General features: G+C 37.7%; 1 protein-coding gene across 3 annotated transcripts in view; it reads left to right on the top strand.

Annotated features, from left to right (window-relative positions):
- The window catches only part of SLC44A1 (solute carrier family 44 member 1), a 202,307-nt gene that overhangs the window by 149,164 nt on the left and 29,179 nt on the right, over positions 1–23,964 (top strand). Inside the window, exons 14-16 of one of the 3 annotated variants that reach the window (XM_059143508.1) lie at positions 192–428; positions 2,950–3,030; positions 6,020–8,442. In XM_059143508.1, coding sequence (XP_058999491.1) covers positions 192–428; positions 2,950–3,030; positions 6,020–6,043 — 342 coding nt within the window. In that variant the 3' untranslated portion in view covers positions 6,044–8,442. Of the gene's footprint in view, positions 1–191; positions 429–2,949; positions 5,956–6,019; positions 8,443–23,964 lie in introns of those variants that run through there. The other 2 variants (XM_059143509.1, XM_059143510.1) reach the window with 2 other exon arrangements.

The following is a 23,964-nucleotide window of genomic DNA, read 5'->3' as shown; positions in this document are numbered from 1 at the left end:
AAAGGACGATGTTTTGTTTATGTGATAAACACGTGTATGTATCTGTGGGTCTGTGTGGATGACATACTTCCTAACTTGAGGTGGAATGAATGTATGCAACCATCATTTAAGAATTTTGAAGGGAACTTGAAATCTGCACGTGTTGAGCAAACAGTGGCTGTTAAATGGGCTCTTTGTTCTCTCTGCTTCAGGTGCTGATAGTCTGCAGCACAGGCTTGGCTGGGATTATGCTGCTCAACTACCAGCAAGATTACACAGTCTGGGTGCTGCCTCTGATCATCGTCTGCCTCTTTGCTTTCCTAGTCGCTCATTGCTTCCTGTCCATTTACGAAATGGTAGTGGATGTATTATTCTTGTGTTTTGCCATTGATACAAAATACAATGATGGGAGCCCTGGCAGAGAATTCTATATGGATAAAGTGCTGATGGTAAGTACTTCAAATGCCCTCAATTGCTTTAGGGGTAAAAATACAATTCAGAAATTTTGCAAGACATTGTCTGTATTTCATTGCTATTATATGCAACTGAGTAATTGAGGATGAGACCTATAGTGCTCATGAATGAGCTTAGTCTTGGGGAAATCAGGGAAGGAGCTCTTCTTGGCATGGATGGGACCGTTTATAGCTGGAGCAATAACCATTAGGTAGCCCCGATTCACATTATTTCAAACTCCTGCCTCCCTCTCTGTGATTAGATGGATTAGAATTGACTTTTTAAACCTGCATTTTAGCCCTTGAATTGGAACACTGGACTACTGATGTTCTAAGTGCCCTTTCCTAAAGTGGAGCTCAAAGACTTCCCAGGTTGTAGTACCTGCTTGTATTTCTCTATCACCTTTCCAAATATTATTGCCATCAGACCCATTAAAACTCATTATCCTAAGTATGCCAGGCCAAATTGAAGGTGTTTCATAATGAATACAGATGAACAGACCCTGATTGTATTGTATTGTTTTCTGTAAGTCAAGATCCAGAGATAAAGGTATTACATTCAGATTCTTTATAGTTACGTTATAGTTATGTAGACTCTGCAGATTCCCTATGTTAGAATCTCAATAGAAATTTTTTAAAATTTAGAAATCCTACTTAAATGGTTCATATACTGTTAACACTGTCAAATGCTGCCAAATTAAGGATACTTAATAGTACTTTGCTAGTAAGCTGTGAAATGTTCCTGTCTGAAGGGTGGGTAATGTTGAAGACTGAACATTAGACATTGAGTTAACAAGTCCTCTTCCAGGAGCATGGTTTATCTAGTTAAGTCAAAAATAAATATGTCGGGGGGTGCCTGGGTGGCTCAGTGGGTTAAAGCCTCTGCCTTCAGCTCAGGTCATGATCCCAGGGTTCTGGGATCGAGCCCCAGCTCGAGCAGGGAGCCTGCTACACCCCCCCCCTTCTCTGCCTGCCTCTCTGTCTACTTGTGATCTCTGTCTGTCAAATAAATAAATAAAATCTTTAAAAAGATAAAATATAAAAATTAAAATAAAATAAATATGTCGGGAAGCCTGGGAGGTACAGTTGGTTAAGTGACTGCCTTCGACTCAGGTCATGATCCTGGAGCCCCAGGATCCAGTCCCACATTGTGCTCCCTGCTCTGTTGGGAGTCGGCTTCTCCCTCTGACCTTCCGTTCTCATGCTCTGTCTGTCTCTCTCTCAAGTAAATAAATACAATCTTATAAATAAATAAATAAATAAACAAACAAATAAATAAAATAGATTCCTTTTTTCCCCTCTCACAGTCACAAAAATTCCAAATGATTTAGCTGACGTATTTGGTACTATCTTTCACTGAGAACTACATTTTGGCCATTTCCATAATGTCTATACTATAATTCTAACTGGTTGTTCTCGTGATGGAATTTGACTTGTGAGCAATCCATCTCCTTTTTGATGAAGGCATTTGGAAGAATTTGGGGATGGTTGCGTGGCTCAGTCGGTAGAACATGTGACTCTTGATCTCAGAGTTGTAAGTTTGAGCCTCACAGTGGGTTTAGATAAAATCTTAAGAAGAAGAATTACTTGTGGGATGCCTGGGTGGCTCAGTTGGTTAGGCCACTGCCTTAGGCTCAGCTCATGATCCCAGGGTCCTGGGATCAAGTCCCACATCGGGCTCCTCGGTGGGGAGCCTGCTTCTTTCTCTGCCTCTGCCTGCTTGTGCACTGTCTCTTTCTCTCTGACAAATAAATAAATAAAATATTTTTTAAAAAAAAAAAGAAGAAATACTTGTTTCTATTTTTTAAACCTCTGATCAAAAGTTGAGTTAAAAAAAAATAACACTTTTTCTTCTTTTAGTTTTCTTCTGTAAGAATGATGAGTATATCGAATGGAGAAGTGCTCCATAAACTTTGACAAGATAGAGATGTTTCCTTCAGGGTATAATCCCATTTTGACTACTTTTCTACCACAGGTTCTTGTTGTAACTTCCCGTCTTCCTGCTTTATGGAGTAATTTCAAAGCCAAATAGACATTTTTTTTTTTAAGTAGCTTATTTCTGGTTTGGTAAAAAGAGTTATCTGGGCTTAGTATCAGTGCTTTCTTTTACCTTCTAGGGTTATTTTAAAGACAGGCCTTCTGGAGTAAAATAGTCTTTGTTATTCCCTTTAACCTTGATGTGGAAAAAGTAAAACAACAAATAAAACAAGAATCTATGGGAAAATAGTCCTCTTAAAAATAATTAGGTATTTTCTCTTCCAAATAGAAGTAACATTCTCTCTCTGAGCCTGAGTGAGATGGTCCCAGTGAATGTATGGAAAAAAGATTTTATCTTGACATTACTGCCTACCCGCACCAACTTAATAGCTCTTGTGTAGTGATACTATCATTTATTGCTATGTTTTTAGGGCATCCCTTTATTAACATTGAATCCAAAATGTAAACGCTCCTTAGGTTCATCTACCAACCACAATCTGAAGGACCTAAGAATTTATGCCATTTGGTCCCTATTTTGCAGGAGTTTGTGGAAAACAGTAGAAAAGCAATGAAAGAAGCTGGTAAGGGAGGCGTTGCCGATGCCAGAGAGCTGAAACCGATGGTAGGTGGAGATGAGGAGGTGGCCGGCCTCCAAGAGTTTCATTTTCACTTCCTCTCTCTCAGTGTCTTCACTGACTGCACTTCTTCGGGAGAAGCTGTTGTTATCTGTATCACGCAGGATGTTCTGCTCTTTCTGTTTGTGTGTTTACCCATCACTTGGATGGCAGAACTCTTGTCACAACTGAGACCACCTTCTGTAAAAGTAAGCTGAAAGGAACAGTGTCTTTTCCCGGTGCTCCTGGTGGGGAGGGACTGTTTCTGTCCCTAAAGTAAAATTGCCATTTCTCGGGTGGAGGGTGTTTGTTTTGTTTTGTTTTGTTTTTTTCCTTTTTAACTGTCAGTGTTTGGTTTTCATCAGACTGAACATTTGGTTGCACACGTGAACTGACAGTTTGATTTTTGTCATTTTTGGAAGGTGATAATAATTCCTTTCAACTTGCTAAAATTCATATCCCCCACGTTTTTAATATTGGTTTGTTTCTGTTGCTGTCTTTTTTCCCTTGCTGACTTTTTCTTCTGTTGCCTGGATTGTACTTTCTTTGTTTCTTCAGCTATTTTTCAGTAGGAAACAAGGTTATTTCCATCAACACTCACATTCCCCGCTCAGAAAGACAACCGGGTCTTCTCTAACCTCAGCTTGATTGTGAGAAGGATAAATTATCTCTGGTCAGGGAGACGTGTGTATTATAAGTACTGCACTTTATTTGACAAAAAGCAACTCAGTCAGCATAAGAGAATCCTGAGTAGCTTTTCCCATAGATATTCTCACCTCTGCATAATAACAGATGTCTCTCGCACATATTTGTGTAATTACTGCTTATTTTACTAATGTATTCTTAAAGAGCATGTGACTTCAAAATATTATATAATTGCCTACCTCCTTAAATGGTACATTTTAAATAACATGACTTCTCATTGCACGTAACTTCCAAAAGCGTGAGATTAAGACTCCTCTTCTTTCTAGTTTAGTAAGTGGTTGATTTCATAGGTCTCCATCTGGAGAAATACATAATGTAAAACAAGCCCATTTAAGTATATAAGCGTAAAGGAAATGGGTTCGTTTAAGGTTGGGGGGGGCATATGTATATGCATATGAATATGCAAAATAATTGCCTATTCAACCTAAATTGAAGCCTCAGCAGAATGTTTAGATAAAAACTCATTCTCCATAACCCCCTTCCAAGGCCTATTTTGGGGTTGCTTTTAATAGCACTGATGATTATAAAGTCAAACCTTCAGTGTTTAGTTCCCAAGTATAGATCACTCTAATTTTAAGTAAAAGGATGTAGAGCTCTTAGTTTTAAGCATGCATTAGCCAGAACTGCATTGAGTGAGCAAGAGGCACCATCAGCAATGCCCATGGTCTGGTTGCTTGCCTTCCCTACCCTTTCTATATCTCTCTTACTTGCCACTGGCCAATGGAGAAAGCAGTAAAGATTCTTGCCAACCTTCTGGTGGCATGGGTAAATGAGGAAGGCTTTCTTCGTGTCATTCTTGGCTTATCTTACTTGTTCAGTAAATAAGGTTCCCAGCCTATAACTTTAAAAAGGTAAAATATAAAATCTTAAAATGTAAACCCTCTTCTCTCTACCACTTTCTGTCTTTCTAGTGGTTGGCACTTCTATTAAATCATTTGTCAGTAATAGTCATTTTTCCAAAGGGAGAAATATGTGGAGGTCTACACTATCTTATTTTGAACCATGAATTGACATGTATTTTTTTTTTGCATTATCCTTTAGTGAGAGATAAATTGTGGTAGACCAGATGGCAAGTATGCCTTCTTTCCTCGAAACCCTAATTCATAGGTAATAATAATAGAATTGCCCAAGTTATGTGGCATTCTACCAGAAGCCAAGAACTTAGATTTTTCCCCCTAATATTGCTTTCAGTTTTAAATTATTGTCCCTTAACTCAAACACTGCTTTAAAATCTTCATTCATTTTTTGCTTTTATTTTATATTGTTCATCAGCTCATTGCTTTCAAATTTGTGACAAAACTCTCCACTCTGTCCTGAAATATCTCTTTTATGTGCATTGTTCTGGTGCTTTGGACATTACAGCATTTGATCCCTAAGAATGATGTTTTTATATGGCTTAAAAACTTTGCAGGAGAGAATTTGAGAAATTTCTCGCAGAGTAGTTAAATACTTGAAGCATAATCAATACCTCTCATTCTTATCCCTCTTCTCCATTAGCATGGTTGGAGTTGACCACCATCTTGGATGTGTTCCTAAATAATTACCTGAGAAATTTCTCACTAAAGTTTGGGGATTGGTAGAATTTAGTATTGTTTATTTGTATTTGCTTGTTTTAATTCACATGTTATTCCCATAGATGAAAGTTGTATGAAAGCATCATACCTATTTTGCCATATCTGTACAACCTGCTGTTTAAGTTCACTGGTCTATCTTCTTTCTTAGTGGGATATTTTACTTTAGAATTTACTTTTAGCCTATAGAATAATGTTTAGGGAAAAAAATGAGCTTTTAAATTTCCTTTTTGACAGGGAATCATTGAACTAAAATATAAGTACTTCCAGTTTTCCTCGTGGACTTTTTTTTCTTTCCTTTTTTTTTTGAGAGAAACTCACTAGTTAAGGAAACGTCAAAGGTTTGTGAGGTCACCCTATACATCTTTGAAAATTATTTTAGAAAAATTGATCACATGTGATGTAGAAGTTGAAGAAGGAGACACTCTGGCCTTCTGCCTATAGGGAAGAATTTATAGAGGAAAGGGAGGGGAAAAACCTGGACACTGCAGCAACATAGGCGGGAGATGTATTCTCTGCATATCTCAGAGCTTACCCAGAAGTGTGACTTTCCACATTCATAGGAATTGCAGCCCCTTGGAATATAGGTTTGGGGAGAAGGGCTCTCAATCCATTTTGCTTTGTTGCCGCTTGTGACCATCTATGTATTTGTAACATCGTTCATGATCTCCTTTTAATGGTAATTGTCTAAGATTCTACTCTGTATGACTTTGTTTTCTAGGCTTCGGGAGCAAGTTCTGCTTGAACCTAGCCGACCGTTACGGAACCCATTGACATTCCAAAACAATATATACACATAACTATGTATTTGTGTGTGTGGGTGTGTGTATATATGTATATGTATGTGTGTATATATATGTATATGTATATACACACACACACATAATCAGCCAAAATCAGAGAAAAGGAACAGGGATTTAATACCTTTTTTATGCTTATTTTTGTCAAACATGTACTCCTTTCATACGGGTGGCTTTTACAAGGCAACTGCCGTCATTTAATGTTTTCAATTGTAATTGTCTTAATGGAAATGTTAAGATTCATATCTGATTAACATTTTTAATAACTTAGAGGAGATTTTAACTTTAGTTATTTAAATTAGGTAAAATGATTGTACCGAATTCTCTGTCTAAAGTTTATTCAGGGATGATTTCCCTGATGTGTGCATAAAAATCAAGGTCTTACTTTACTGATGCATAAGTCCTAGCGGGACGAGACTAGGCATATGCTTTCAGATAAATAAGGAGATACTCCAATCAGTTTTCCCCAATCAAAGAAGCCATGTCATTTTACTTTTAGAAACATACTAGTGGACTCAATATGGGAATTTTCATAATAGCTCATGCATTTGTCAGCCAACATTAAAAAGTAACCAACTCCTCAGGTATTTGTAGTTTACCCTAAGCTTCTATAAGAGAGTAGGTTAAAAAGAAAAGGGTAGATAATCTTTCTTATGCAAACTTTGTTCTTATAGTTTGTCTTTCTTTCATTTCTTACTTTAGTAGCACCCTCCACACATTGGTGTGACTGATTTGAAGGGAAGCTGGGGCGCCCAGCAACGTTAGCCTTTAAGTTTCCGTGTATTGATTTGCAGATTAAGTAATGCTGGGAGGAATAAAAAAGGGAGAGAAACATGGAACACAAAGCATTGCAAATTCCAGTGCTTGGGCTTCTGCTCCTAAGGACCTTCAGTGGCTCCAGGCTAAGTGGCCATTTTATTCAAATACTTGCTGTAAAATCTGAAACCATACTGGCAGGTGCTCCTCTCCTCTGCAATTCATTAAATATCCAGAATTCTACAATGTTTAACTGAAGAATTGGTTATGTTTTGATCCTCAAGTGTTGAATATTCTTTTTGTTCGGGAATGGGTTTGGGGTTTTTTTTGTTTCTCGTTCTTTTTCTTTTTTATTCCTGAAGCTTACCAGATATGAATGGCTAATATTCCATTGTTCTGCTTATTGTAATGGTGAATGCTTTAAGGAAAAAAAAAAGTGTAATTTGCTAAGAATAATTCATGATCTGTTTATGCGATAACTCCTTTTTGTTACGATTTTTTTAAAAAAAGCTATTTTTGTTAATGTAAAGTAAATATTTCAGAGCAGATTTTTTAAACTTATTGCACTAAATACAGGCTCTGTACAAAAAAAAAAAAAAAAAAAAAGCCTCAGCATTTTATCATTCCATGGAAGAAGAATCTTTTGAAAGAAAGCATTGCCTCTTACCAGAAGTAGACAGTGAGTTAGACCGGTATTATGGAAATGCATACAATTAATGTCACTAGGGCTTAATCAGCAGCGGTTTGCTCATGTGCTTGCTTTCAAAGGGTTAGACCTTTAAATTGCTGCAAAAGGTAAATTGTATTTTTTTCTTTTTTTTTTTTTTAGTATCCGTGTTCTTTACTCTAGCTAGGCTAAAATTTGCTAAATGCCTTGGTTTCTTTTCAAAGCTCATGTAATATTTCTGATTTTTCAGAATATTTGCAATAAGAGTCTGGATTAAAAAAAAAAACAACAACAACAACAAAACAAAATACACACAGTTAAGAGCTCTTATCTTGGCAAGACCTGGGAAACCAACATTGTGAGAATAGCTATTTTGAAACAATAATCCTCCAGAAGTTAACATCTAACATCGCCAGACAGTATCATTGTACTCTTTTTGTATCCTCTGAAATGGAATAAATATAATTATGTAACTAACAATTATCCAAATAGATGAGAGAGCAAATCATGTAAGAAAATTCAGAATACCTTCTGTTTCATAGCCACACAGATTTTGGACATTAAGAGACATTGGGAACTAAATTTAGGATTGGAAAAAGTTTGCAAGATGAGTATCAGAACAGAAGACATTCTAGGAGCTAGCTGTTTTAGGAGATGTCCCTCCAAAGTGACCTGATGGAAGTCTTGAATTTTGGAAATTAGGTTCTACTCACTTGGACATCCCAGCATCATGGACTCTCGCTGCACCCCTGTTCATTTGCTCGCAATCTCAGCTATTTGGAAACCACCAGGAATGCTTTCTAATTATCATTTGCAACTAGAACTGTAATCAGAAAGAAATTTTGTATTTTTGTATAACTTGATCGTGTGCCATTTTATATAACAGGTCCTGTTTTACAAATAAATTTTGTTTTACTAACATTGTGTTTAGAAATTATGATCTATGTGTAACCATGTCATTTGAGTTCCAAATTAATTACTAGGCTGTGTTCCCTAAGTAAATGTGTGTGCCACATAGGTAGATATATGCTTCTCTGCATATATGTGTTACCCAGGCACATACAGAGAGATATTTAATGTAGAGAATATCACTCTCATATGAGCTTCATTCCTTGATACATTTTATAAAGCCTCACAGAGGCTTTTTAGCAATATTTCAATGTTTTGGGGTTATGTTTGGATATTCCTGCTGCCTCTTTCATTCATCGTGAGTCATTCTTGAGCTAGCTCTGGGCTGCCTTACTGCTATTCAATGCTCACTGCCTCCATCTTCTGCCCAAGTGAGAAGAATAGATGAAGAACAAAAATTATCTGTGATATGTGGTGACCTGAAAAATTTTAGAAGCCATTGACTCTGTGTTGCGGTCTGTGTCTTTTTCTGTGGTGGATCTTGAAAGTCGTGTTCAGTACCAACATCTCCAGAGTACAGTTAAGGTCCTCCAGTGTAAGTGGTGATCGTGGGGACCCAAGCATCACTGTGGGTTCTGCCATCAGCAAAAGGCTCTGGTACCTGATTTAGACTTTGCAGGCTCCTGCCTCAAGAGGGAGGAAGTGCTGCAGTCATATAAAGTGGAAAGGAAAAGGTCATATTTTAGTATAAATCCAAGAAACCCATCTTCTAGGGGAGGCTTAACCAGTACGTTAGGTAAACACTAGTAATTTAGCTAGGGCATTGAGATTATATAATCCTTGCATAGATGAGCAGAGCTCAAAGCAGGTTGTTCCTTTAAACCATTTAATGCAATGCTTAATGTTTAGGATTAGAGCTTTTATCCTATCCTATAGCATGATTAAGTCCTATGTTACTGCAATTTAAGTAGCTTAACTGTGTGCTGGTCCCCAAACTTTTTGTGTAATGGTTGGAGAAGAGGTACTCACTGAGTCTCTTTTAAAATTATGCTGGAAATAAGTTTTTTTTTTCTTTTGTAGAGATGTTCCTTTACTCTTCCATTTTTTTTTTTAAGCAAAGAACATTAAGCTGCCAATTGCCAGTACCATTGACCTTGGTATCTGCCAAGGGCCCTTGTCTTTCCAGGGCAGTTTCAGGACTTCATCCCAGTTGGGCTTAGTGAAGAGATGACTCCTTCCTTTATCCTGATGCTGACCTGCTGCTTTATACCAGAGTAATGCTTCTACCACCAGAACTATGGGCACCGAATTATCAGGGCATATCCGTGCCCCCCAAATTTCAACGATTTCCACCATGTGCCAGTACTAGCTAATAAAGGCCATTTCAGGAGATCTTCCCCCACCCCTAAACCACCGCAACGACAAAATAGAACTGTAGGGTCAGTCCCAAAACCAGAGCTGCCAATTATGGTGACCTAAGCATTTTATTTTGTCTTTGGTCAGTAACCTTCTCATTTATATTTCTGGAGTTTCCAGTAGCCTTAACGTAGCCTACAAGACATTACCTTCAGAAAAGTCTTTAAGCTTTCACCTTTCAATAAGTTCTCTACTGCTTTTTTATTGCTACTTAAAAAAAAAAAAAAAAAAAAATCCTGAGAGTCTGGAGGCTTATAAATGCACCTGCCAGAGTTAATTTCTGTATTCTTTTCATATATTCCATCTGACAGATAGGAGTGCACTATAAGGGCTTGCCTAGAGTTGTTAAGACGTGGTCTGTGAATATATATTGGAAAATTGCAGGTTCATAAGTAAATACACATAAAGCAGAGATTTGTGTATTATAAATTCACAGCATAGACTGCCTTTTGCTTTAAATGCATATTCATGTATCTTTGTGTACTCAGGATGCATATTAGCCCTTTTGAAAAGTAGGCACTGTTCAGATACAGTGGCTGTTTTTGAAATTAGCTCATTTTTGATTAGCGGCACATAGCCTAAATTTTGAAAGCAGGACATTTGAATGTGCCAAGAGAAAAATCTAATGCTTGTAACAAACTTCAGAAAACAAAACAAAAAAACTATGTTGTATACACTTGTCAGTTTAAAACAGCACACTTGCCCCATTCAGATTTCATAAACGTGAGCCAAATTCTTACTCTCCACATTTTAAGAGAAAACTTTAATCTAAGATTCAAACTTTTAAAACAACTTTCTTATAGAAGGCTTCAATGCAAAGTTTTTAAATTTGAGAATTTCTATGGAAAACCTTTCTATAGAAATACTACAGTACTTTCTTTCCCATCTTCAGGATTTTTATATGCATAAAAAATGGCAAATGGTGTTTCAGTATTGCATAAACAATGATCACTTTTGTAAATGACATGGAAAGGATTTTAGTTTGATATTTTCTAAAGGAACTCAATAGTAAATTTGTGGAAAAGATATGAAATTATTAGGAACCAAAATATTAGGCAATTTTATTCCATTTTGATACTCAAGTTTTACAACTAAAATGATTTCCTGAGGAATAAATACTCCAGGCCAGGGTACTCGGAATAATGAAGCTTTTAGGTTACTCAAGGTCAAGTCAAGATCTAGCTGAATATGAAATCACTGTAATTCCCAAATGTTTCAAGAATTTCTGTTTTACTTGCTAAGACCTGAATTTAATATTTAATATTAAGCAGGTTCTTAATCTTTTGAGAGAACTATGGGCCCCTTTGAGAAGCTTATGAAAGTAATGGACTCTCTTTCTCTCAAAAGCACATAGTACATTTATGAACATTTGAAATGGTAATAGAATTTCAGGACCCTCTATCTGCCAGCCTCCAACCCACCATCCCCTTAAGGCCTAACACACACAAATCAAAGGCTGCCCTAAAGTTGGTTTGATAACATGTTTTGAAATAAAGTAGTGATTGGGCCTCCACTAAAAATACTTCTAATATGGTACTTACCTACTTATAACTTGGAATTATTTGTATAACCTGAAGACTTTGATTTAGTACTAGCTTTGGAAACCGAAACCACACTAATCTGAAAGGAGTAAGAAAATGGTCAACACTGAATCTTCAAGAGTAAGATTTCATTCCTTGGAGGTGTGATGGGGTGTGTTGGGGAGGGATTTTGGCAAGCTACCCAGTTTTTTGCAGTGGACAAAAAAATCCAAGAATCTTATAATTATCCATCAACCAAAGCACTGGATTCTTTTGTTTCTCAAATATGACAAATGCTATCAGTAGATCACTGTCCAAAAATACGTCATCAGTCATTGTGACCAAGAACAGTTGAAGATGATGAGAAATTAGCAAACTCGGTGTAGTTTACAGTTGACAATATTTTAGTGGAAAGTTGGAGGAGCAGATGCTGGTGGGTGGGAGGAAGGGAATTCAAACGTTGTTTTTCTTCCTAGTTACATCAAGGAGGTGTTTCTTTGTTTTGACTGTTTTTGAGCCTTTGGCCACTCTGCCAACAAGACTGTGCCTCCACTCCCCTGCATCCATCCCTGCTTCTTTAGGGAAGCATGTGGGTTTCTTCACATCTCAACCCTACTATTAGGTAAGCGTGCTGCATCTACATGGAGGGACCTCAAGACCCTTAAAAAAAGAGCAGGCAGAAATCCTTAAAGAGTTTGAAGTTCTTTTAAGATTTGATTCCAGTGAGTCATGATTTGTAGTCAGACATCAAACCCTTACCTACATTTTCAAGCTGAAGGAAGCAGTGGGAATCTCATAACTGGCTGGAGAAGAAAGGAGAGTCAGCTCCCTCCCCCACCCCGCACCTCCAGAAGAGCTTTAATGAACCTTCTACAGTAGCAAATGGAGAGACCGTGGGTGAAAATTCCCATAACAGGTGAAAAAGGGCCTAAGTCCACTGTAAGTATCTGCATTTGACATTCCTTTTGTTGTAGACATGTATGACTTAGAATGTTCTGATCCTCCCATCTGAATCTGATCTACCCTTCCCATCCGATTGGAATGTAGTTTGAGTTAGTTATTTTTTTCAGGAATTTGTGTTAAGTCATTCTGTGTAAGTAAAATTAAGGACTGAAAAGAAGACTTGAATAAATGGGCATGGAACTGAGAGGAAGCTCCAGCCAGCATCCCACGGACCATTCTACCTGCCACTAGAAAATGTGAGCACTCTCTATTTACCATGTTGATCACCAGGCCAGGATTCATAAATTGTGTTAGATACCTCACAGGAATGAGACAATAATAAGACAGTGTCAGGGGCTGATGATTTGAGACAGAGACTCTTAAGTAAATTTTCTCCATCATCTGGGTTCCTTCCAGTAGTAGTGTGTGCTCAGAAGTTCTTTTTGGCTCCTCTTGTTTCTGTGCTGGTTTTGAGTTTCGGAGACTTAGCACAGGGAAAGTTACCTTTCTTCTATGCTGCCTTAGTGCTACAAGATTATATTGTGTTGCTGAGGTTTTCTGACTTCTTCCTTCCTATAAAAGGGTAATAGGGGCTCCATAATGAAAAGAAGTTTCAATGGTATTGTCTCAGAATATTCTTGACCACTGAATGCACTTCAAACAGGTCTTGTACCCAATGAAATAAGTTTAGTGGGCTGTTAGCTGATCTGATTTTAGGAGGAAAAACATTACAACCAACCAACCAAAAAGTAGGGAGAAAAGTATGGAGGGCACCTAACAAAATTACAGGGGCTCTGGAAAAACAACCAAAGACAAAAGCATATCTTCTGCAGACCAAAGGTCCAACTTTTAAGTACTTGCTGGCTCAGCCTATCTGAACTTTGGGAGTATAGAGTAGAAGTCCTAGAATAGGCAGCTGAGCTTTAAGATGAGTCAGTGCAATAGGGACCTGCTCTTGATCTCTCAGGCTCTGAGGCTTATATCCAGTGTCTGGCCCAGCCCAGGGTATGGATGGGATGATAGGAATAGAAAACACGCATCAGTGTGTCTTGATCACTCACTGTTGTGTGATCCAGCATGAGAAATATGTTGTGGTGCCACATATTTCTTAACCTGATGCCTTTTTGTCTTTGTCATTTTCTTTTGCCATTTGCATCCTATTTCATAGTGTCAAAATGGATTCTTGTATCATGTCCTGTCTGTCCATTATGAACTATAGGATCAGAGTTCAGCCTTCCATGAATTCTGCAGTTCGGGATCCTTTCCCTTAGGGTCATTTTGAGCTTTTCCTTATCCCAGTGTCACTACACTGTATTCAGGTGGGGGAACAAACATGTAGGTGCTTGCACATGCCCCACAGACACGGTTGTAGCTCTACTATTTGTGACTGTCATTGTTGACACAGTGCAGACTTTACAGACAGAGCATTATGCTCTCAGAGGACTTTAAAAATATGTATATTAAGCAATTAACTTTCTGGAGTTATCAAATCTTGCTGGGAAATTAACTTCCAAGAGCTCTGAATTGGATGGAATTCCATCTGGCTTCAGAGTACAATGAGCCTCTATGAAATGGAGCTTTGAAATGTTTTTCTTGTGCAGAAATATGAACTAGAAAAAAAGTGCTGATCCAATGCTAAGTTTTCTCTGTGTACTGACTCAGTTGCCAGAATTATAATGAAAACTGTATTTTAGTCTAACAAATGTATAGAATTTTTTATGTAATAAATAAAATTTTATAGGAAAGATTGTCATTGTCTACTGTGTTGGAACACTTTCCCATGTCCAGGGTGGTGATTAATAGTAGTGTAAGGGAGGAAAATAATTTTCCCCCTACCCTTCTGAATTTTTAGTTGAGACCTCTCCCCCATAACAGAAGACAGATTAATGAGAGATAAGCCTGCTGAAGTGTATTAACATGTATACCTCATGTATACATGGGAGATACCCAGGGAAAATTGATGACCCCCCCCCAAGGTGGCTTAAAATTCAAGCTTAAATACCATCTTACTAGGGAAAGGGGAGTGAGGTAGCTTTGTTAGGGGAGAAGAGATGATTTTTTTTTTTTTTTTTTTTTTTTTTTTGGAGAAGAGATGATTTTTTTTTTTTTTTTTTAAAGACTTTCATTTATTTGCCAGAGATAGAGAGTACACACAAGCAGGCAGAGAGGCAGGCAGAGGCAGCGACGAGAGAAGCAGGCTCCCCGCCGAGCAAGGAGCCCGATGTGGGACTCGATCCCAGGACCCTGGAATCATGACCCGAGCCGAAAGCAGCGGCTTAACCAACTGAGCCACCCAGGCGTCCCGAGAAGAGATGATTTTTAAGAAAGGTGAGTGGCCCCTTAGAAGAATAAAGGAGAGGTAAGACAATTTGTGAAAAATTTTGCCTGGGTGTAGTGTTGACTTCTTGTCCACTGTGATAAATCTTTTCCCCAGTTGATGAACCTCCCAAGAACAGAGTTGATGACAGTTGAGTTCCTTTTGGAGGATCTGTCTTAAGGTAGGTCAGGAGAGTTCAGAGAAGGCCTCTTCCTGCATTTACTACTTTTCAAGTACCTACAGTTGAAAATGATCAATATACCAAAATGGCATTTTGGGAGATAGCGTGTTTTGAAATCCTAAAGTCAGATTTTGGGGCAGCATATCCTACTTGTCAATGGGAAGTGATCTTTGGCAACATCTTGACCTTCTTGGATTAGGTCATTATGCTGCAAGGGTGCCCTAGAATTTTCCAGTTCTTCCTTTCTAGCCCCTCTCAGCATGTCCTAGCATCCTTGAAGTGCACAGTATAAAAATGCTACAGACTAAAGAAGTACAAAGTTCATCCACTGCCCGACCAAGCTTGGGTCTGAGTTGCCTTGTGAATGCTAAGGTTGCAACTGAATAAATCATTACGTAGAATAGAAAAAAAGCCTCTTCGATCACATTTACAATGGAAAACACTTTTGTCTGGTACCGTGCCCTGCACATAACTTGAAGCCTAGATCTGTGCTGAGTTAGTGGGTTTGTGAAGCTGTGGTATGCCCTCAATTATACAGTGGCTGTGCCCCATTAAAGCTTAGAAAAATCAAGTTTGTTTAAGATGAATTGTATTTTAAATGATACTGAGGACTAAGGAAGGGGATGTTCATAAGTCGAAGACCTTTTGTACTACCAATAAACCTCTCCTAATTTGTTTCATAATTTTGGACTTCGAGTAGCTGCTCTACAGACTGCTTTTCATTAGTAAACATGAATGATGCCCAGATGATAGCCCCAGATGTTTATCTATACCACCTTGCCAAAAGTTGTGATAGGACATTTGTGAGGTATCCTTAAACACTGGAAGTATTTGACATACTGAAGAATATTAGTAAGTCTAGACTGTTAATTCTTTTTTTCAGCGGTTCTGTTCAAACTTATACAATTTCTTGTTCTATAGCTCACCTAGTGATTAAAGAGCCTGTGAAAAGCTTCACATCTCCTAAAAGGTACCTAGATTTTTTGTCTCTTTGGCTGTGGAAAGTATAGTCTGTGTTCAATTTCCAATTTTAGAAAATAAAAATAAGACTTCTTTCAGGAAGAATACTGTTTGTGCACTTGAGGTTAATATGTAAGTTAGGATTGAGATTTGAGTTTCAAAGAGCTAAGTAACTCAAACTCTTACGGGTGTTGAAAGATTCAGAAAGAAGCCAGTATGCTATGAGAATCTTTGGCCTTAGATCTCTGATCAAGTTCTGTGAAACTAATCACTGCTTCTTCATATATTTTTTAGTCGTGGCATGGAGCAGTGAAAGCAAGAAGTAACTTGTGCCTTTAATTTGATATTATGCATTCAATGAAAAAAATAGAAGATGCACCTTGATTTAATTTGGGTTTTCAGAAAACACAAAGCTAAACTATTAGACCATTTCATGGACTTAATCAGCAATTTCAACAGATGTCTTAAAGCTTTCTAGATAGTTATAAGCTCCCTGGCCAGGTATGTCAGTCTAGGGAGGTGACAGTAGAATTGCCTTCAAGGCAAAACAAGGCTTTTAGTCATTCATATTTACGATATAACTTTATTTTTGGAGACAGGATATTAGACATTTGTGTCTGATCCAGAGTCCATCTGCCAAGAAGGAGTCTCATAATTTACAAAATAAAACAACAACAAAATTAAAATTAAAAATAAAAGGAAAATGAAAACTGAGAAAGGAAAATTAGCTGTATAAGAAACCCAAGGATGAGCATAACACTGAACTGCTAGTTTTCTGTCAGTCCTGCAAAGAGGAAGTCAAAAAAGGTACATAGTTTTACATGTCTAATAAAAGGAAGCATGGGGTTGGGGGTTGGGGGAGGAAGCATTGAATAGAACTTTAATAGGAGTAACGAGTCAGGTATTAAAAATGAGTAATATTTAATGACTTGTAATACCTATAATCAATGAAAAAGGGATAAAACAGTATTGACAGCCTGATCTCATTTATGTAAGTCAATTTTTATACATTTTTAAATGACTGATGGTATAGTAGCTGCAATTCTGTAAGCACTGGTAGTTAATCAGTTAATTGAAAAATTTGGTTAATGAAGAGAATCATTATTAATGAAAAAATTTTTGAATACAAGTAAATATTGGCTAATCTTTGACATAGGTATAGTTCTTTTTTATGACTGACTCCTCTGAAGTTGTCTGTTATCTTTTTTTTTGCACTAACCACACCAATAATGTAACCACCTAAAAATGTGATAAGTGAAATATTGGATTTTAAAAGTGGATCAGGAGTTTAGACACGCTTATGAAGCCAGCTGTGTATGTACTCCCAGATTTTTATAATTTCTTTCCATTGTTTAGAATTCTCACACACACATAATTCGACAGTAATATTTTTAGTATCTTTAGCATTCAACTTAGTTTTCTTTGCAATTACTCTCTTTATACACATTGTTTTTATCAGTATGTGTGATATAAATAATCATACCATTAGAATAAACAGTGCACCTGACATAACATGTTGGAATAAACACACCTGACTCTTGCTAAGCATAGTCCACTGATGTTGAGAACGAAGTACACTTGCCCCCAGGAACATTCAGCCTGCTGTGACATCAACCAGTACCTTCCACAGGGGAGTACAGAAATGTCAGTTAATCTGGCAAGATGGTGAAGTGGAAGTCAGCTAAGAAAGCCACCCTTTTTACATCAAAATGATTATTATGGTTAATCTCTACATTACGGGAGTGTGGGTAATTTAATTTTTTCTTTACTTATCTGTATGTTTAAAATATTCCTCTCTAGTTTCTTACTCTGAACAACATAGTCACATTAAAAAGCAAATAGCTAGGTCAGTATATTAAAATGATAGTAACTAAACCCATATGGTAATATATCTAATGGAGTAGAAGAGATAGTTCCCAAAACAAATTATATTTTTATAAGAATTTAATAAAAGCTAAGGATATACCTCAAATGAATAAGGAAAGAAAGAGTTCATTTAATAAACGGTGTTTAGGACAATTGATTTTCAGTTTGAAAACAAATCCAAGTCAAATCCAAATGGATTAAGGATTTTTTTTTTTAATTAGATGAGGGAAAGATCAGGGGAAGGAGTGGGAGAGACTTAATAAATTTAGAAGGATTAGGTTAAAAAAAAAAAAAGCATAGACTGCTGGGAGTTGGTGAGATCCATGTCTCACATTTTGTGGAAAATGTAATGAGTGAGGCCCACTTCCGATGCATTTACTAAACAGTGTGCTGGGTGTGTTCACTTTAATTCAATAAGCATTTCCTGAGACCTCCTCTGGTCGGTCAGATTTCTAATGTGGGAACTCATTGGTAAATATTGACTCCCTGATCTTAAGGAGCTCACAGCCTAGTGAGGGAGGTAGACAGCAGTGAGGTTAGGATGAGAACAGGGTGCTTTGGGAGCACCTAGGGAGGTTCTGGGGTCATTAGGAGAAGCTACCTTGAGCTGAGACTTGAAGGATGAGCAGGAATTAATTAGCGCGATGAGATAAGGGAGATGCTGGGAGGCGAGAAGATTCTACTCAGAAGAATAGCAGCGATCATACAGCAACATGTCCTAAGCCGAGAACTTGTGGATATGATGCAAGAGGTGACAGTGACCCTGGAGAGGATGCAGGCATCTTGCCTATACACTCATGCCTGAGCCAAGAGCTGTCAGGAGCCTAGGACAGGAAGAGGGAGACCTGGGAGTGAGAAGGAAGGGGAAGAGGAATATTCCAGGGGGAACTCTAACAGGCCTGGTGACCAGCTAGATCTGGGGGAGAAGGAAAACAAAATCGTGGAGCTGTACACTCAGAGTGGTGCATGTCACCTCTGCATTTAAAAAGATAGGGGCTTGTACTGGACGGGCAAGTTCATCCAGGCTCTGCTTCTCTACTTCACCGGATATCAGAAATATTTACCTTTCCTTCTTAATGCTCTCTGATGTAAAAGTTCTGTAATGATAAGAAGGAGTCAGTTGTAGAAAAGTTTGAGGGTCGAAAATTCTCTGTACCAACAAGATATTTATTTTTTCACTCCGTGATGAATGAAATCCACCCGATTTCTGGTTTCGGTTAAGAGATTCCAACCTAGCAATGGCTGTGCAGTTGTCGTAACTGCAGGCAAAGTCTGTCTCAATGGCTGTGACTCTGTTCTACTAATTGTTACCTTAATCACCTGTGCACTTCTACCCTAACAAGAAATAACGCAATATATTTGGTGTATTTGTATGTTTACATATTCATGTTCTGCTTTTCTCCAAAAAGGCATATATAAATTAAGATTATTGAAAACAGAAAAGCAGGAGTGTCTAGTTGGCCCAATCGGTGGAGCATGCAACTCTTGATCTTGGGGTCATGAGTTTGAGCCCTAGGTTGGGTGTAGAGATTATAAATAAGCAAACTCTAAAAAAAAATTAGAAAAGCAAAGGATAAGCAAGAAGAAACAAACATGCTAGATTCTAGGACTAATTGTTACCACATAGTAAGGCATTAATATTTTGAGCCTCCTGGCAACCTGAACGAAAAGAAAACACCAAGATTTATAGAATATCATTCTTTGATGGAAGTAAGTATATGCATTATTCAGGTGACTGTGAAAGCAAAATTAATCTACATGACTGTCAGATTGGGGTTTGGAGGTGCTGGGCTGATTAAGTCCCAGCATGTAACTTCCTGAGTCTTTGAATGTGTGACTTTATTCTTATCCAGATCTTCCTCTATTAGGACTTACAATATACATTCTTAAGTACTAATAAAATAGAAGTCTTTGTTTATTCACCAAGTCCTGTATTAGCTAAGGATACGGAAATGAAAGATCCAGTCTTTGCTTTCCAAGGTCTCACAATGTTCAGGAAGGCAGAGAGGGTGAGGAGATGGTTGTAATGTAGTGTGCCAGACGCTGATGGAATTCACTCAGGAGCAGCATGGAGACTACTTGAAGGTGGGAAGGGCAGGGAGATGAGATGTGGTAAGGGAAGGAAACCTTTTGCAAAAGTGTCACTGCTCCAAACCGAGGGGACAGTGTGTATAAAGAAATGACATGTCTGTGAATCTGTCCCAGAGAATAGGTGTGGGGACATGAAATCAGAGAACTCAAGAGAAATCAGATCTTGAGGGTCCTGTGTGCTAGGCTCAAGGACTTGATTTGATGCTGAAGAAGATGGGAACTCGCTAAAGGGTTTTTTTTTTTTTTTTTTTAAGATTTATTTATTTATTTATTTATCAGAGAGAGAGAGAGGGAGAGAGAGCGAGCACAGGCAGACAGAATGGCAGGCAGAGGCAGAGGGAGAAGCAGGCTCCCTGCTGAGCAAGGAGCCTGATGTGGGACTCGATCCCAGGGCGCTGGGATCATGACCCTGAGCTGAAGGCAGCTGCTTAACCAACTGAGCCACCCAGGTGTCCCTCGCTGAAGGGTTTTAAGCAAGAGAGTGCTTGGTGATTTGAGCATTTTAGGGGGAAAAAAATCACTGTGGTAACAGTGGGGGAATGTACCCAACCTGATAAGGAGTGTTTATGAAAACCACATAGCTAGTACACTCAGAGGTGAAAGACTCAAAGTTTTACCCCTAAGATCACTTATAAGACAAGCATACCTACTCTTGCCATTTCTCTTCAACATTATACCGAACATTCCAGCCAGGGTAATTCAGTAGGGAAGGAAAAAAAAGGGAAAAAGATATCCAGTTTAGAAAGAAAGAAAGTTTTATCTCTTCCCATATGACACAATCTTCTATATAGAAAATCGTAATGAGTTCATACACACACAATTAAATAAATTAAGCATTGTTTGTGGGATAGAAGATCAACACATTAAAAATCAGTGTTATTTCCTTTTTTTTTTTTTTTTAAGATTCCATTTATTTTATTTAACAGAGATCACAAGTAGGCAGAGAGGCAGGCTCCCCACCGAGCAGAGAGCCCGACAAGAGGCTCGATCCCAGGACCCCAAGATCACGACCCAAGCTGAAGGCAGAGGCCTCAATCCACTGAGACACCCAGGTGCCCCCAAAATCAGTTTTATTTCTATCTAAAGTTTTATTCCTTTCACATAAAAATCAGTTTTATTTTTAATCTAAAAAAGAAATGAAGAAAACAATCCCATTCACAATAGCATCAAGAAGAATAAAATCCTGAGAAGTAAATTTAACAAAGGCAGTGCAAGATGTTTACATTAAAAACTATAAAATACCATTGAAAGAAATGAAAAGAAGATATAAGAAAATGGGGAGACATCAGTGTTCATGGGTTGGAAGAGTTTTTTATTTACTTATTCTTTTAAGTAGGCCCCATGCCCAATGTGGGGCTTAAACTTACAACCTTAAGATCAAGAGTCAGATGCTCTACTAACGGAGCCAGCCAGGCACCCCTGGAAGAGTTAATATTGTTAGGATGATAATACTATCCAAAGTGATGGACAGATTCAAAGCAATCCTTATCAAAATCCCGAAAGCTTTTTTGGGGGGGGGCAGAAATGTTGATTCAAAAATTCATACGGAGTTTTGCAAGCTACTCCATTTTGCCAAAACAATCTAGAAAAAAAAAAAAAGTTGGAGAACTACCACTTTCTGATTTCAAAACTTACTCTAAAGTTACAGTAATCAAAACAACATGGTACTAATACATGGATAGAAATGGAGGTAGATGGAACAGGACTGAAAGCATCAAAATAAAAGCATGTGTCTATTGTCAACTATTTCTCAGCAAATTTGCCAAGACTATTCAGTGAGGAAATTTATCATTTCCTTATCATTTCCAGTAAATGATGCTTGCACAACTCAATATCTACATACAAAAAAAAAAAAAAAAAAAAGAGAGAGAGAGAAAGAAATTGGACCTTTACCTCACATCATATACAAAAATTTAACTCAAAATGAATCAAAGACTCATATAAGAGTTAAAACTGTAAATCCCTTATAAGAAAACAGGGGCAAATTTTCATGACCTTGGATCTGACAATGGTTTCTTGGATATGACACCAAAACACAAGCAACAGAAGAAAAATAGGTAAATTGGCTCCATCCAAATTAAAAACTTTTGGCTTCAGGAGATACTATATTTAAAAGTATGCCAAGGCACCCCACATAACTGGAGGAAATAATTGCAAATCATATACCTGATAAGGGTTTAGTATCCAGAATACTTAAAGAACTCTTAATATTCAACAACAGAAAGAAAACCCAATTTAAAAAAATGAGCAATGCAGGGGCATCTGGGTGGCTCAGTGGGTTAAGGCGCTGCCTTTGGCTCAGGTCATGATCCCAGGGTCCTGGGTTCAAGCCCCACATTGGGCTCTCTGCTTGACAGGGAGCCTGCTTCCCTTCCTCTCTCTCTGCCTGCCTCTCTGCCTACTTGTGATCTCTGTCTGTCAAATAAATAAATAAAATCTTTAAAAAAAAAAAAAGGGCAATGCAGTTGAATAGGCATTTCTCTAAAGAAGATTTTTTTTAATGGCCATGAAATACCTGAAAAGATGCTCAGTATTATTAAATATTATTAGAGAAGTGCAAATCAAAACCACAATGAGCAATGAGCTATAACTTCATATCCACTAGGATGACTACAACCAGACAACCAATAGCAAGCATGGATGAGAATGTGCAGAAATTGGAACCCTCGTATGTTACTGATGGGAATGCAAAATGATGCAGACCCGATAGAAAATAATTTGGCAGTTTCTCAGTACATGCTCAAGCATAGAATTACTACATGACCCAGGAATTCCTCTCCCTAGATATATACCCAAAATAATTAAAAACAGACATTGAAACAAAAACTTTATGCAAATGTTCATCAAAGCACGATTCACAACCAAAATGCGGAAATAATCCAATATCCATCGACTGATGAATGGAGAAACAAAATGTGGTACGCCCATACAGTGGAACATTATCCAGTAGGAAAAAGGAGTTAGGTACTGATGCAGGTACTGATGCAATATGGATGAAACTTGAAACCATTATGCTAAACAGAAAAGGCCATATAATGCATGAATACCTGTATATAAAAATATCCCAAATAGGCAAATCCACAGAGACAGGAAACAGATTTAATGGTTTTCAAGGCCTAGGGGAAGGTGGGGGAAGGGGTTGCTGCTTAGTGGGTATGAGGTTTTCTTTTGGGATGTTGAAAATGTTCCGGATTATATAGTGGTGATGATTGCACAACTTTCTGAATGTACAAATGCCATTGAATTATTCACTTTAAAATTAATAAAATGAAACATTATTATGTTTATTTTACCACATTTAAGAAAAAAACTAATGACACTGGTAGATATTATTTATTTAACTTTATTTTGAAATTTTAGAACTTACAGAAAAATTGGAAGAATGGTACAAAGAATTCTTATATACCTCACACTCTGATTCCCCAAATGTTAGCATTTTGTCATATTTGCTTTTTTGTTTTCTGTCCCTCTCACTCTCTCTGTTGCTCTCTATCTGTCTGTCTCTTTATTTCTGACTCTATGTGTCTGTGTGTGTGTGTGTGTGTGTGTGTGTGTGTGTGTTCTATAAAGTATTTAAATTTTTACAGTTGTCCCAGGGATGGCCTTTATGGAAAAATATTCTGATCAAGAATCCAATTTAGGATCACACATTGCATTTAGTTCCATGTATCTTTTTTTTCTCTTTTCAGATTTTATTTATTTATTTGAGAGAGAAAAAGAACATGAGAAGGGGAGGGTCAGAGGGAGAAGCAGACTCCCTGTTGAGCAGGAAGCCGGATGTGGGACTCAATCCTGGCACTCCAGGATCATGACCTGAGCCGAAGGCAGTCGTTTAATCAACTGAGCCATCCAGACGCCCTGGTTCCATGTGTCTTTAATGTCCTTTAATTTAGAACAATTCCTCTATCTGACCTTGATATTTTTTTAAGAGTCAGGCCATTTATTTTATAGACTGTCCTTCGATTTGGGTTTAAGTTTCCTCATGATTAGATTAAGTTTTGCATTATTGGCAGAGATACCCCAGAAATCATGTTGTGTTCTTAGTGCCTCATATCAGGAGGCACATAATGTCTGTTTGTCTGATATTGGTGACATTAGCTTTGATCTTTTGGTTAAGGTGGATCTTCCTCGTTTCTCCACCATGAAGTTGCTATTTCTCCCTTGTAATTAATAAGTATCTTGTGAGGAAATATTTTGAGACTATGTAAAGATCCTGTTTCTCACCAACCTTTCACCTCCTGGCCTTAGCATGTATTCATGATTCTTCTTTGAAACGACGACTACTGTGGGTTTTACCTAAT

Source organism: Mustela lutreola, chromosome 12, assembly GCF_030435805.1.
Source record: "Mustela lutreola isolate mMusLut2 chromosome 12, mMusLut2.pri, whole genome shotgun sequence".
In the NCBI taxonomy this organism is placed as follows: Eukaryota; Metazoa; Chordata; class Mammalia; order Carnivora; family Mustelidae; genus Mustela; species Mustela lutreola.
This window is presented reverse-complemented; position numbering and strand designations above follow the sequence as displayed.